This window comes from Alosa sapidissima, chromosome 23 (genome assembly GCF_018492685.1).
Source record: "Alosa sapidissima isolate fAloSap1 chromosome 23, fAloSap1.pri, whole genome shotgun sequence".
Taxonomy (NCBI): domain Eukaryota; kingdom Metazoa; phylum Chordata; class Actinopteri; order Clupeiformes; family Clupeidae; genus Alosa; species Alosa sapidissima.
Window position 1 is genome coordinate 11695473 of NC_055979.1, and position 15915 is coordinate 11711387.

Consider the following 15915-nt stretch of genomic DNA (forward strand, 5'->3'; position numbering starts at 1 on the left):
CTGCTCGCTTGCGGACCACCAGTGGTGGTCCCCGGACCACACTTTGAGAAACACTGGCCTAGAGGGACCTGGGTTCGAGTCTGACCTGGGTCATTTCTCAATCCCACCCCACCTCTCTCCCACTTGCTTCCTGTCAGTCTCTCCACTGTCCTATCAGATTAAAATGCATTAAAAGCCCCAAAAATTTAAAATAAAATCTGTGGGCATCATATTTGGGAGAAGATGAGAGGAAGTTCCGTCGGCATCTCTCACCCTCGGACGGGGTTGACCGTGATGGAGTAGGGCTCGCCAGCGATGTCGGTGATGAGGCGTGTGCAGTTGGGTCCACCTAGCTGGCCCACATTGATGGAGTAGCGCAGCCTGCGCCAGTGGGCCGTGTAGTAGCTGAACCAGTGCATGCGGGAGTGGTCTGTCCAGTAGAGGTTGCCCGTTACCCAGTCGGCCGAGATATCACGTGGACGCCGGAAGTCTGGACACTGTAGGAAGGAGGAAAGAATGTGTGTGTTTTTTTTTAAAGAGGCCCTATGCTGATTTGCTAACACACTAACACACACAGACACAAACACACGCAAATCTGCAGTACATCAGTACACTTGAACACACACACACACACACACACACAGACACACACACACACAGTTCCACCTGCCACAGCCACCTTCAGAAGCGTTCATATCTCATTGTCACAGCAGGACTCTTTGAAGTCAGAGAGAAATCTTTGGGGGAGCAGGGCAGTGTTAGTGACCCATCCCCACACTCCATCAGTGAAGTGCACTTCTCACACTGTATGTGTGTGTATGTGTGTGGATGTATATGTGTGTGCATTTGTGTGTGTGTGGACATATATGTGTGAGTATTTGCGTGTGTGTGTGTATGTGTGTGTATGTGAGAGAGAGAGAGAGAGAGAGAGAGAGAGAGAGAGAGAGAGAGAGAGAGAATGAATGAGTGTGTGTGTGTGAGAGAGAGAGAACAGAGGAAGACAGATAAATACAGATGGAAAGAAGAAGAGAGGGAGAGATAGAGGGAGGAAGAGAATAAGGTGCAGAAGTAGAAAGACATCACGAGTAAGAGAGGAGAGACAGAAAGATGGAGAAGAGATGGAGGAAGAAATACCACCTGTCGCCAGGGGAGTAGAACTGCTTTAATCTTCCTGCTAGCTAAACTTCAACTAGAATCACTGTAAAGCATGTCAGTGCTTCTCTCACATCTGCCTGTCCACCAGAAGAGCCACCACTCATCTCTCTCTCTTAATATCTCTCTCTCTCTCTCTCTCTCTCTCCTTCACTCATTTCAGTATCTATTATTATTTATTTTTCTCTGGAGTATGTCAGAGATGGACTCTTAAAAGCCCAGGATAAAGAGGGGTTAGGTGAGTGAGTCAGACGAGTATACTCTCGAAAGTCAAAGGAACAGATATAAGGAGTAAAAATGTCTTGAAGTGTTTTTGTGTATGTGTGTGCTTTCAATTGAGCACACAATAACAGTCCCACTTACAGGCAGAGATGGGAGGTTGGTGAGGGGTGTACACCCCCCCCCCCCAATCCACCTCCTGAAATGCCGTAGTAATACACGTAGGAACACATGGCCTTGCAGAATCTGCTCGTTGGGACTTTGCTGGTCTTTATTGGAAGTTTGGGCATGTATTCATTTAGCATGCATCAGTGCTATTTTCTCGAGGTATCCAGTGGCATTGAACTACCACAGCCAGAATACAGAGGCTTGTTTGTGCCAACTTACGGACAAAAAAAGCAATAAAAGATATATTACATATTTACGTAAACGTGCTAATTACCAACAATTTCGTCCGAAAATTCTAAAACAACAATGTTTTTTTAATACTTCAAAATAACATTTGATAAATGAACCTTACATTTTTCAGTAGCCATAAGTGTGTAGATTTGAACAAAATCTAGTTTGGTTCTTACTGGGGCTTTTACTGCCTGAAATATCCGATTTTGTTTACCACGCTGGGAGTTTAGTGCAGGGCCTATTCCCAACCTTTCTCACTGCACATCAACGGTTAGCCCAAGAATTCTCGCCGCAAATCAAAATTCCACTGGAGCTCCAAGCGGATTTGTACAATAAATAAATAATAAATGCAATATGTTGTTGTTGTTGTTGTTGCTGTCATACTTACAACAATCCCACTGCTGGTCTTTGAGGGACTGCGGTCCTGGGTGTCGCGGTAAAAGATGCCTCCTGGGTTGAACTGCGTGGCCCAGACAAACGTGTGGCGGTGGAAAAGTGCGTCCATGCCGATGATGCGCGCACTGTCCTCAATGCGGGCCACAAGCTTGTGGCCATGGCTGTGATGGAATGGGTACACAAAGCTGCGGATCTCCGTGTCGTTAGCAATGTACAGCACCTGGTCCTCTGGCCCTAATTGATGACATGAGGAGAAACGATGTGGAGAGAGAGAGAGAGAGAGAGAGAGAGAGAGAGAGAGAGAGAGGAGAGAGAGAGAGAGAGAGAGAGAGAGAAAGAGAGAGACCTCTGTCAATATGGACATGATTGTGTGTCAGATGCATTTTGTACTATATCACTTTTGTCATGACGACTAGCAAGCTTTCCGCTTTAGATGTAGGACCTCTTAAGTCTAAACTAACTAACAACTCACACATATAAAAACAAAGTGTAAATATGAATCAATATGGGGATATTGTTACTCTATGTTGCCATGAGTTCTTTTTACACTAAGTAGATACTGTTTGATATCTGTTTCTTTTATGTGTCATAGTATGATCACTGCTAATAATAACTAAGGAACCCCTCAACAGAAAATAGAATAGAAGAGCTTGCGACACATTTACCTTTAGTGACACATTCGCCGTCAATTTCTTTAAAGTTCCTGTCACATGTACACTTGTAGGAGCCCTTAGTGTTGTAGCAGTAATGGGAACATGTGCCAAAGGCCAAGCACTCATTGACCTCTGCAGGGGAAGAGCAACAGAGAGGCAAGTCAAATGCTATGCTACAGTTACAGTACATGTATTCATGTAGCTGATGCTGTTGTCCTAAGTGACTTACGTAAAAAATAGGGTGCAATCAAGGCACTGTGCTAATAGGTGACAATAGTCACTACCTTGTATATCAGTAAAATAACAGTTCAAAATCAAGTTCAAAGTTCAAAGTTAAGTTAGGTAAGGATGTGAAGAGGGACCGACAGGATAAGAAAGGAGGTCATGGTAAGTGCAAGTTAAGTGTGTTTGGGTCTTTGAAGATAGAGTGAACCGGAGATCACTTTCAATTTGATGCAATTTCTACTTTCTTACACATTCATTTTTGATAAAAAGAAAGAGGGATTGTTTCCCCATCTATCCAGACCGCCCACACTCTGACCTTCTGGCATCTGTCCATTTCCCTCAGGTGCTTTCTGGGAGCCCTTATTTCCATTAAAATAGGCCTCTAAAAGCACTCGGTCAACTCCCTCCCCCTCAGTCTCTCATCTGGCTCGAGGTTCACTGCATCACTGCCTGTTCACTTCAAGGCATGCAGGCATTTTTACAAATGAAAAGGAGTGCAGGGAAAATAGCTTTTCAAAGCAGCTCAGGCTCATATGTTAGATTAGGCTCTACACTCTTAAAACGAGTATGCTATCAGTCTTCCACTCCCTCATCGTTCGTTCGTCCGTCTCTCTCTATCTCTCTCCATTTTACTCTAGCTCTTCCTTTTCCCTCCACCCCTTCCACACTCTCGGTTACTCACTCCTTTCACCTTTCACTCTCTCCCTCCTTCTTTCTCATATGTACCTCTCCTTGTCCCTCACTTTCCCCCATTCCACCACCTCTCCTCCACTCTTTCTATCACTGTCTCTCTCTCTCTCTCTCCCCTTCTCCTTCTCCCTCTCCACACATCCCTCCATCCCAGTTCCTTCGCCCCCCTCTCCTCAGACCTTCGCATTGTTTGCTCCTCAGGTTCCTCTGAAAGCCTGCCTTGCACTGGCACACCGAGTTGGGCCGTGATTGGTTGCAGACCGCGTCCTCGCCACACAGGCTTGCTCTCCCACGACACGCGTCCTCCATGACCACTAGGAGAGAGAGAGAGAGAGAGAGAGAGAGAGAGAGAGAGAGAGAGAGAGAGAGAGAGAGAGAGAGAGAGAGAGAGAGAGAGCATAAAGGGAAGCCCGCCCAGTCAGAGACGCACGAGGCAAGGGGGCACACATGGGCACACAGAGTGTCAGGATGGATTACGCCTGGACCGACCTCAGCAACAACACACAAAATGGAGACTTTTAAAAGAAAGATGGAACATTTACCACACACATACACACACACACACACACACACACACATACACACACACATATATATATATATAACACATTATATGATCACAGTCATATTTCATCACAAATACTGGTATATTGCGTCACCATTTAAACTATGAATACTGGGATATGAATTCTGATCCATATCGGCCAGTCCTTATTCCTACTACTTTAAATAATCAATGTTCAATCAATAGTATTTTGTGTCTTTGCTGAGGAAAAACTTTGTGTGAAAGTTATTAAAGGTGCTCTAAGCGATGAAACATCTCCTCACTATCCGCTAGCTGCTTGTCCCCTGAACACACTGTAAAAAATGCAGTCCCTCTAGACAGCCCAAGCTCCGCAAACAGCAACAAAAACAAACTGGTGCAACCTGCACCATGAAACATAACAAACAGCATTCCAGCCAATAACCAACGAGATGCGCATTTAGGAGAGTTTCAATTGCACAGGAGGGAGGGGAAGGGAGTAGCGAGCTAGCTCTCTGCTTTGTTTGAACGTCAATAGAAGTGACATACAGACATACAGACGCGTGTCCCAAATATAAGCATGTTGAGTTAATCAAGGTTTCACAGTGGATTAAAATGTACACATCACACACACGAGTTTGCATAATATGATAGCTTCAGTAAATATATATATATAGGCACGGCTGAAGTGCCCTTGAGCAAGGCACCTAACCCCTCACTGCTCCCCGAGCGCCACTGTTGTTGCAGGCAGCTCACTGCACCGGGATTAGTGTGTGTTCACTGTGTGCTGAGTGTGTTTCACTAATTCACGGATTAGGATAAATGCAGAGACCAAATTTCCCTCACGGGCTCAAAAGAGTATATATACTATATATATATTGTATTGTGTAAGCAATTGTCTAGCCTATTATGAAGATTAATATAAATTCCATAAAATAGAGTGATGTTATTCTGCACTGTGAGATTTTCGTTGTGGTTTGTTTGTTGTGGAGAGGAGCTTACAGGCTTTGCATTCTTGTTCATCTGAGCCGCCATCCCCACAGTCGTCAAACAGGTCGCACTGCAGCTCGGCAGGGATGCACCGGTGGTTACTACAGGTGAACTCAGTCTTACCGCACGGCCTCGGCCTACGCACCACATTTTCTACAGAGAGAGAGAGAAAGAGAGAGAGACCACACACAAACACATGAGAGAGAGAGAGAGAGAGAGAGAGAGAGAGAGAGAGAGAGAGAGAGAGAGAGAGAGAGAGAGAGAGAGAGAGAGAGAGCGACTAGAGCATTATACTGTAATTCCCACAATGACCGAGTGGACTCTCATTAATTCTTAATGGCCCACCAAGAGGCACCGTTTCCCCTAAACAAAGCAGACATTGCCCCTGGCAGCAAAGCTGCAAACTGTTTCAGCCACCACCACCACCACTAGCATCACCACCACAGGACAAGACAGATGGGAGAGGAGAAGAGAAAAAAAAAAAACAGTAAAAAGTAAAAGAGCAGAAACAATGTGAATGGCAGAGATGACATAAACACACACACACAGACACACACACAGCCGCCTTATCAGATACTTTGCTTCCACTAATCACTGACAGCCCTGCGATCAGTAGAGTGTAATCTCGCTCGGTGTTAGCATCTTTCATCCGTCTGATGGAGAGGAGCGTGAGAATAGAAACAGACATTTCAACATGTCCTCTCTCTCTTTCTTTTCCTCTCTCATGAGCCGATCCCTCCTCTCCATCCTCGCTTTCTCTCGGGTTTGAAGCTACTTCCTTTAACCGTTTTTTCCTCCTCCAGTAAGCGCCGACTCTCTGAGGTCTGACACTAAAGAGGAAATGACAGCAGCTCCTACACTGGAGCTAATGCAGTAATATGACAATCAAACCGAATCCCTGGAGCTCCTCTGCTTCTCTTAACCGGCACAGTCCACAGTGGAGAACTTACCGGAAACCTGGCAACACTGTGCAATAGAGGGATTTGCTGAACGGCTTGTAGGGGGGCGACTTCGTAGACCATCGTCCACACTTTGCTTTGGAGAAACGCAGTTTTGCGAAAACCTGAAGCTCTCTGGAGTCCCACATGACTTTGGAGTGTGTTATAAGGATTGTTTCACAGTCTACACAAGCTACGCACTTGTACCCCCTTTGAAACGCATGGCATGGCACTCCTGCAGACCTGCCAACCTTGAAGTTTTTTTTTTTTTGAGTAGCACCTCGTGCCGAGAAAAAAGAATCCTCACGTTGGCATGCAGCCAAAACAGACATAGCCATACACGCAAGATACATTTTGGATAGCAACTCATCGTTAATGTCGGATATCTATCTAAATTTGATCCAATGTGTTCCTGAAAGTGCAAACTGATTTTTTTTACAGTTTATAATGTTGACAATCTGTTTTAGAGCCTAAATGTTGATGTTGATAGGGCCTGATGGGTTGTCCATTTTCTTATATGTGGTCTCTATTCAATCATCTCTGGTCTATTATTACCTCTTTTCAATCCATTATTATTAGATTTTTTCTTTGTAATGAAAACATCTAACCCTCATGTTATACCAACATATTTAATTAACCTGAATATAGGGATACATTAGATAGAGGCTTATGGACATCTGCTGTTGTCAGTGTGCAGGCTATCCCTTACTCATGTACTGTAGGCGTAACACTAGCCTACATGTCTTTTTTTTAAAAGACAATACTGCTGTCTAATGCAAATTACTGATTGCTTTTAAATAATTTCACTTGCACATGCACTCAGGTTCTTTCAGATGGCGGTGTCTTTCTGCCATCTGTGGGGCTGCAATGATGACATCATCCCAACTAAAGCGATCCCGTCTGGAAGCCTAGCCTGTTATTTGTTCTCGCTTGTTTTCGCGCTAATAATCAAGGAATTATCAATAAGCTCCAACTGAACACTCATCACTAAGCAGCTCAAAAATATTTAGCCTAGGTCCACTTTCAGACTCGTTGATACAGTTTTTTACAATTGTTTACACACGTTTTCAAAACTCTGTGTCTATTTTTCAAAACTCCACACACAAAACACACAATTGCTCACACAAAATGCAAAATGCCTCAAATCTCCAGTAAAATGACACACAACATTCAAAATGTCAAAACACATATTTAAAGCAAACATCCGCCTCACATTACAAACACTTTTGTCATAATATGACATTTTGGATACATCATGTACACACTGTTACTCAAAACCTAATGCTCTTCTGTCTTTCATAGGCTTTATGTATTTCCATACAAGAGTGAAAGTTATGGTACAGAGAAGTTGAAATACACAGTATTATTGAAACCAAAAATAGTGATTTTTCGCAAATAATTTGCTGCTGCAAATACAGTATTTTACAGCCAACAAGATGTATATGGAATTCTGAAAAAGCTGATTTTGCCAAAGACGGAAATGACTGACTACTATCAAATTACTTTGCTTTTTCCAAAGAAAAGTGTGTGTGTCTGTGTTTATGTGTGTGTGTGTGTGTGTGTGTGTGTGCCTGCGTGTGTGTGTGTGTGTGTGTGTGTGTGTGTTGGGGGGGGGGGGGGGTTGTGTATGTACTGTATTCATAGACAAAAATTATAGTAAAAAAGACAAGTTTTACTGTACATAAAGTCGACTTTTTGTAGAACATTCCTTTCAAAGTATCGGCATTGGTTCTGAACATTTCAACCGTAAATCCTCTAGGAGCAGATTGAGAGGGTCCATACCTACATAGAGAGTACAGTCTACTCATAGGCCTATACTAAGGCAATGATTGGATGGTGTTCAGTAAAGTAATGAGTGTTTTTTTAAAGTATATTTTTTGGGCTTCTATGCCTTTAATGCGATAGGATAGTGAAGAGTGACAGGAAGCAAGTGGGAGAGAGTCTCGGCGTGGGATCCGGAAAGAACCACGGGGCGGGAATCGAACCCGGGTCACCGGCATACTGTGCAGGTGCCCTAGCCAGTTGCGCCACGGCTGGGGTCAAGTAATGAGTGTTTTCACATGTGAGGAGAGAGAGTGATGCACTGGTGAATAAGTGTGGCATTTTGATGGGTTGTGTTTGAAAAATGAAATCAAGTTACTTCCTGTTCGATTTTTGTGTGTTAAGTAGAAAATTGTGTGTGGTGTTTTGCAAAATCTGTTTTAGTCAATTGAAAACTGAGTCAAACACTGAGAATTAGTGTATGGTTTTGCAGATTTGGTGTGGGGTTATGATGTTTGGAAGACATGTTTAGAAAATTGTGTGACAAGCAAAGATTTAGTGTGTAAGCATTTGAAAAAAACTGTAATGGCTGCATTTGGCCATGTAAAGGTCTGTGCTCCATGAGCGCCTTTTAGTTATGAAAACTTTAAGCGACACATGGAAATATATGCCAACTGAAATAACTGGTAAAAAAGTAATAACTTTCCAACACAACATGAAACTATTAGGCTAGGTGAATTCACCATCGCACTCAGAGGAGATATTTTAGCGCAGCTGGGAGAATGCGGGTGTAGCTCAATGCAGTCCTGTCCACACAGACTATAAATCAATCCTAAACTGGCTCCGGATGGGGTGGAGTGGATCAGTAGGTGAAGCTCTCATTACAGGTTTAGAGGTGTCTCTTGCTGGCCGAATCATCCATGTGTAGAACCCTGAGGATGCCTGAAATACTACATAGGTTGGAGCTCCTTGTTACTGGTTTAGGATAGCTCTGGGTGGTTTGTGTGTGTGTGTGTGTGGCCTGCATGGTTGGTTTGTGTGTGTGTGTGTGTGTGTGTGTGTGTGTGAGGAAGGCATTGGGGATAGATCTCTGCTCACCACACTCTTTCTCATCCAAATTGCCTCCACAGTCATTGACTCCATTGCAGAGATGCTTGGGAGGCAGACACAACCAACCACTCTTACAACATACTGCAAGTGTGTGTGTGTGTGTGTGCGGCCTGCATGGTTGGTTTTTGTGTGCGTGTGTGTGTGTCTCCACACCCTTCCTCATCAGAATTGTCTCGTAATCGACCCCACTGCAGAGTTGTTCGGGAAACAAACACACCCAAGCACATTTTTACATTGTGTGTGTGCGTGTGTGTATGTGTGTGTGTGTGTGTGTGTGTGTGTGTGTGTGTGTGCGTGCGTGTGTGTGCACGAGTGTGCTTACCACACTCTTCCTCATCTGAGTTGTCTCCACAATCGTCTGCTCCATTGCATAGCTGTTCGGGATGCAGGCACACTCGACTGTTCCTACAGCGGAAAGCTCGGCTTGGAGGGCATGGCAGCTTGGCTACGAGAACAATCAAACAAACAAACAAAAAACAATCAAAGAAAAACAAACAAGGCAAAAAGAGATTACAAATTTAGTTTCTGATAACCTTGAAAGAGGAGTGTGTAGTAATGCTTCTTGACAACGAGGCAGTGAGTGTTAGAAGTGCATTGTACAATGTCATTCTTTGTTTGAGGTGTTCTTCATGCACCTTTTACCACCTGGATGAACCTTCATTACATTTTCACAATCATTCTATAGAATCAAACCCATTTTTATTTCTACATTTTAGCTTTAAGCTTCACTTACAGATGGCCACCTGGCTGTAAGTGATGGTTATCGACCTCCAAATGACCCCTGCCTTCAAATGGAAAAGAAAATGATCTGCCTTCATCCAAGGTGTGATGAATGTCACACCAATACCCCCCTCAAAAAAATCAAAAAGAAATGAATTTTTAATCGAGGAATTCCCCGCTGATGTGAATTATTCTCTTTCTGAATACCAGATAAGAGTCAAGACATCAATGAGTGTGAATAATTCCATCCTGGTTTCAATCACTGGGATGATTGGCAGCTTTTATTTTAGCTTGAATTTCCCCTGGGGATCAATAAAGTATCTATCTATCTATCTATCTATCTATCTATCTATCTATCTATCTATCTTTTACCTTCAGAGGTCTTTATAGCTCAGTTGAGGCTGAACAATTAGTCATCTAGGAGGAAGCAGCATGGGTCAGCACCGGACTTCATAAGCAGCACCGGGCTCTAATGCAGCTGTAATTGCACAGTACACTGGCTGACCAACACTAGCATGTTTAATATACTATGATTAGCATATCCAATGCGGGGTGCATTATAGAGACCCTCCACATCCACAGTAACATCTCCTCTGACACACACACCACACACACACACACACACACCGAGACACAACCCCAAACACACAAATGTACATTTCCTCACACACAGACACACAAACACCTACCACACATTTCTGCATCTTCATCGGAGTTGTCTCCACAGTCGTCCTCGCCGTCACACACCCAGATATGGAGCTTGCATAGTGTGTTGTTGCAAATAAACTCATCTGCGCGGCATAAATGCACGCCTACAGGGGAGACAGTAAACACGAACAGACAAACAAACAAATATAGAGAGAAAATACATTCAGATTTCATTAACACACAAACACACACACACACACACACACACACACACACACACACACACACACACACACACACACACACACACACACACACACACACTCACACACAATGGTTTCATTGTCTCTGTTTCCTTTAGGTGGCAGGGCAGGAAGGGAAGAGAAAACTACCATCCAGTGAAAGCCCCATAGGGCCTGCGGCTGCACTGTGACCTGCCAGACGGCTGCTGCTATGGCAGCTCCTCTGGGGGAGGAAGTAAGGGCACAGATGGACACTTATGTTATTTTCTCTCTCCTCCTCCTCCTGCTCCGTCAGGTGTGGCGAGCAGACAGAGTGAGCCTTCATTAGAGCGGCTCATGGACACACACACATGGACACACACACACACACACACACACACAGACACAGACACACACACACAGATACACACAGACACAGACACAGACACACACAGACACAGACACACACACAGATACACGCACTGGCCTAATCGCTTCCCCACAAGCTCCACATACTTCACCAGTGTTATTACAGAGGGATGGAAGGAGAGAGAGAGAGAGAGAGAGAGAGAGAGAGAGAGAGAGAGAGAGGAGAGAGAGAGAGAGAGAGAGAGAGAGAGAGAGAGAGAAATTGATAGAGAAAGAGACAGCAGAGAGAAAGAGAGAGAGTGAGAGAGACTCCCCAAGGTTTTTAAATAGCCCCATTATAATCAACTATGACCATGAAAGTGGAGAAGCAGAGAAGCAGACAGAGAATACTGGGAGAGGTGAAGAAAGATGAATATAAAGAGAGATAAAGAATCTACATATTTTCCTTGCAGCCTGGAGAGAGTGATTGAAAAGAAGAGAGAGAGAGAGGGCAAGAAAGAGAGGAAGAGAAAGGCAACTTTTTCAACCTGGTGATCTTGGTTTTCCCTTAAATAACAAGAGGATAACAGGGTGTTTTAATACTATAAGCACTCAATGATCAATGATGCAGTTCTTTCAATGGAGAAGAAAGCAACTGGAACTATCTAAAATATTTGAAATCTTTCACAGTCCTATATCAGCCCTATTTTCATTTGTGTTTTTGTGCTTCTTTTTCTCAAGAAGTGTGTAGAAGAGGAGGAGAGGAAAAGAAGGAGAGAGAGAGAGAGAGATAGAGAGAGAGAGAGAGAGAGAGAGAGAGAGAAAGGAAAGTGAAGAAGAAAAACTCTGGCTAGCTAATTATTTTCCTGGACAGTTCTGACCTAGATGCAATAAGTGGTCACACAGAGGGAAAGAATGGGAACAGGTTGTGATTATTTCTCATTTGAAAGGCTTTGTTTCAGGTGCACGGGTCAAACTCCAGGCTCCCCCTTGGGCCGTAGCTATGGACAAGCAAACCATTTGCACAGAATAACAGAGAAAGAGAAGTAGAGAAAGTGAGAAAAACAAGGAGAGATTTAGCACCTGGCATTTCAAATATGTCCATAAAACAACCAAAACGTCCAGGGTGAGGACTGCAAAAAAATAAACAAAACAAAACGGACCTCCCCAGGTTTTAAGATGTGGTAGGTCAAATTATATCACAATATTTCATGGTAGTTTTTGCGTCCATAAAACCATACCATGAATGGCCATATGAAAACAGTAAACAGAACAGGACGTAAACAGTGACCTCTTAGCCACAAGTCACATCATCTTACTGCCTTAAGTGCCGTGCAAAAACAGACATCAGCGATCGATGCGACTCACTCTCCTTCGTCATGCTCGATCATGTTCTACCCACATTACTGAATGTATGCAAACATGCCAGCAGCTGTATTGCTCGTATCACCGGATGGCCATGGGAGGAAATACAGTATCCCAGCATTTCATGGACAATACAATATGGCATATCGCTACTACACACATGCAGAAGCTAATGACTGACTAGTGATGGTACCAGGCTCTATGACCTCACAATCCATCTCCATGAAGATGACCACGAGGTACCTAAGACCACTTTTACATGATCATGGTAGCGATACACTATCATCACACCACTATGTCACATATTAAAGATATTTTTCCTGTTTCTAGTCCAGGTACAATGCTCCAGCACGTGCCTCTCACAAGACTGAATATGGTGGATGCAATCTAGCTACCTTTGGGGGGGGGGGGGGGAGACACACACACACACACGCACACAAAAACCGCAAAGTGCTTGAATCTTTGATGACAGAAAACAAAATAAATGAATAAAAACCTGCCACACTACCCAATGGGCAAATTACGACTGACTCCACCATCCAAATGATCCGACCGGCGGCAGCAATTTCTCCAAACAGAGGAATTATGCCTTTTATGCGTTCGCTTGTCGAAAAACATCAAGTGGCAACATCAAGCTTTTCATAGCACAGCTTCAGTGGAACACACAACAAATGATCTCTCTCATGTTGACATACACACTGCTCAGATTGGCCTGGAGCTGAGAGAAAGACAGAGAGAGAGAGAGAGAGAGAGAGAGAGAGAGAGAGAGAGAGAGACAGAGAGAGAGAGAGAGACAGAGACAGACAGACAGAGACAGAGAGACACAGAGGGAGAGAGAGAGAGAGGGAGGAGAGAGAGATAGAGAGGAGCGAGGAAAAGAGAGGGGTGGTTGCAAAGAGAGAGGGAGAGAGAGAGTTCCTGGCATACTGGGGTGTTTGTAAAGTGTCTAGGAGCAGCTGGAATATCTGCAACAGTAGTGAGCAGCAGAGAGATGGGATGTGGGTTACCATGGTCACAGCTGTCCTCGTCGCTGTGGTCCACGCAGTCATAGATGCCATCGCAGCGCCAACGTGCCGGAACACAGTGGGCACGGTTACGGCACAGGAACTCATCTTCCTGGCACTCACGAGCACAGTCCAGCTGCCAAACACACACACAGACACACACACACACACACACACACACACACACACACACACACACACACACAGAGTTAAACACACAAACACACATCTCCACATGAACATATACACACGCACGCAAACACAAAAAATTAAACAAACTTTCATTTTCAAATATAATCAGCTCACTGCCAATAGCAAACGGCCAAATTGGCTCACTCACATTATGTGGCAGAGTTCACCTGTTTGTTGTCCACTGATGCACACACACACACACACACACACACACACACACACACAGTTAAAGAAAACACTGAATCCTTTGCACTTTCAAAAGTCCACCTGTTCACACACAGAGAACCATCCCTCTCCAACACACACACACAACACACACAAAAACACACACACCATCTGTGTGTGTGCCACCACCCACTGTCTACTGCCTATTTTTATGGAACCAGAACTGTTGAATTTATGAGCACATAATCTGAATGGCTGAGTGAATGCAGTCTCCCATTTTCCCCTGGTAGAGAGGTTCATCTGCCTTATAGTACTGGGGAAATAGCTTTCCATACATATTACATTACAGCCTTGTGCAACAGACTCCCCCACCTCGGCCCACACCTTTCTCTCCTGAGGCCTGGGAGAATAGGCCTACTTTAATGGAGCTTATTAGAGGCTAGGAACACTCAGGTGAACTCCTGACATTGAATTACGAGCGTGGTTTTAATTAAAACGCGCCCCGCCGGGACACGCAGAGCCAAAGCCCTGCTGGAGACCCAAAACGCTGCGTATGCGTCGCTCCGGCGCCTCCGAGCCTATTGTGCCCCCGCTGCTCACCGTTTTTATTTGTTTTTTTTTTTTTCTAGAAAAGTCTCTGTTGAATTGGCAGCGTAAATGCTACAGGTTGGGCTGAGGAAGTGGAGAAAAGACATGAAAGGCAAGTTGAGCTGCCATGAGATCTGTCTGGGGACAGGTCCCTCTCAAGTAGTCAGTACTGCTGATTCTCAACAGGGGAACAAGTCAGATCTCAACTTGGAATAGTGTAATATTCTAATACTCCATATTAGAATAGTGAGAAATGAAAGGTTCATAAACCATACGGAGACCCACTGCTGAAGTAAAACATAATAGAACGAAGGAGTATATAGCATATTTCATATAGCATATGTGTTTTAATAGTGGTCAATGAAAGGCTTATAAACCATATGGACACCCACAGCTGAAGCTATATATATAAAATGGAGGGAGTATTGCATGCACACTGCCCAGCAAATTTGGCTTCACTTGGCCAAAAGATGACCGTGATGACACTGGACAACAAACTGAGAGATGGTCAACACAGGAATGCAGAAGAGGAGCTTTTGTACTGGCTGGTCGAGGTTAGCCTACTAAACCTACTAAAATTATGTTAACCTAGTACACACACTAATGCATTTTGAGGCAGACACAATTATAAAATGAACTGATTTGGTTCAGCATTAATTTAGAAGGAAAAGCAAAATAACTGTGGGGTTAAGTTGCCCACATTCAGTAACTGAATTTCAGTTGTGATGTGAGGTGGTTCACGTCCATGACAGCTGGCCAGCATGGGCAGCTCTGATGCATGCTCTGAACACCAGTAGGAACGCATATCTGTCATGTAGGGACTCTTACCTCGTCAGAGCCGTCTGAACAGTCATTGTGGCCATCACACCTGAGCGTGGCAGACACACACCCACCGCTGGAGCAGACATATTCGCTTACCGAGCAGGAGGGAGATGCTAAGGGGAGACACACACACACACACACACACACACACACACACACACACACACACACACACACACACACACACAGTGCAATTAACACACTCTTACCTGCCAGAAAGTCACAATTGTCACATAATACTAAATAGAACTGCGAAAGAAGTGCTATGAAGCTAAATGATATTCACTGTCAAAGATCCATCCAAGTGAAGACTAACAGTGAGATTCCGCCCAGCTGACTCAACAACACGGAGATGGTGAGTGTTAGCTGGGTGTCTGTGGATTTGTGATGTTTACATGACATATATCTGTATGAAGAGTACGTCACTGGTTTTGAAGAGGAAGCAATAAAAATTGTTTCTTGGATACCACTTGTTACCTCCGCCAACCTCACCTGTGTCTTTGTGTTAGTTGGCTGCTTGGTTGGTTTATTAGCAGGATTAACCTATGTGCCCAATTTTCAAACTTGGTGGAGAGTGGAATCATTCAATTTTGAAGCGGATCTGACACATGGGGTGCCTGCACAATTTTAGTTTCTTGTTTTTCTTATGCTAATGTTTAGAAATATGGTATTAGTTTGTTTCCGCTTACTTTGTGTGATGCAGAATTAAAGGAACTGTTGGCCATTGGTGGAGGTGTGCGCTCTACTGAAAGCCCTATTTCTATTACTGAATCCGCTGCAACTCAGTCATTTTTAATCTCCCCCATT

At 44.1% G+C, this 15915-nt stretch overlaps 1 protein-coding gene across 5 annotated transcripts in view; it reads right to left on the bottom strand.

Moving 5' to 3' along the window:
• LOC121698669 (low-density lipoprotein receptor-related protein 1B-like) overlaps window positions 1-15915 on the bottom strand; it is a 253521-nt gene that overhangs the window by 32351 nt on the left and 205255 nt on the right. For all 5 annotated transcript variants that reach the window (XM_042080972.1, XM_042080973.1, XM_042080970.1 and 2 more), the window contains 9 exons: window positions 15115-15221; window positions 13345-13477; window positions 10445-10567; window positions 9358-9480; window positions 5239-5379; window positions 3893-4027; window positions 2811-2930; window positions 2138-2379; window positions 253-476 (listed from right to left, as the gene is read on the bottom strand). In XM_042080972.1, coding sequence (XP_041936906.1) covers window positions 253-476; window positions 2138-2379; window positions 2811-2930; window positions 3893-4027; window positions 5239-5379; window positions 9358-9480; window positions 10445-10567; window positions 13345-13477; window positions 15115-15221 — 1348 coding nt within the window. The remainder of the gene's footprint in view (window positions 1-252; window positions 477-2137; window positions 2380-2810; window positions 2931-3892; window positions 4028-5238; window positions 5380-9357; window positions 9481-10444; window positions 10568-13344; window positions 13478-15114; window positions 15222-15915) is intronic.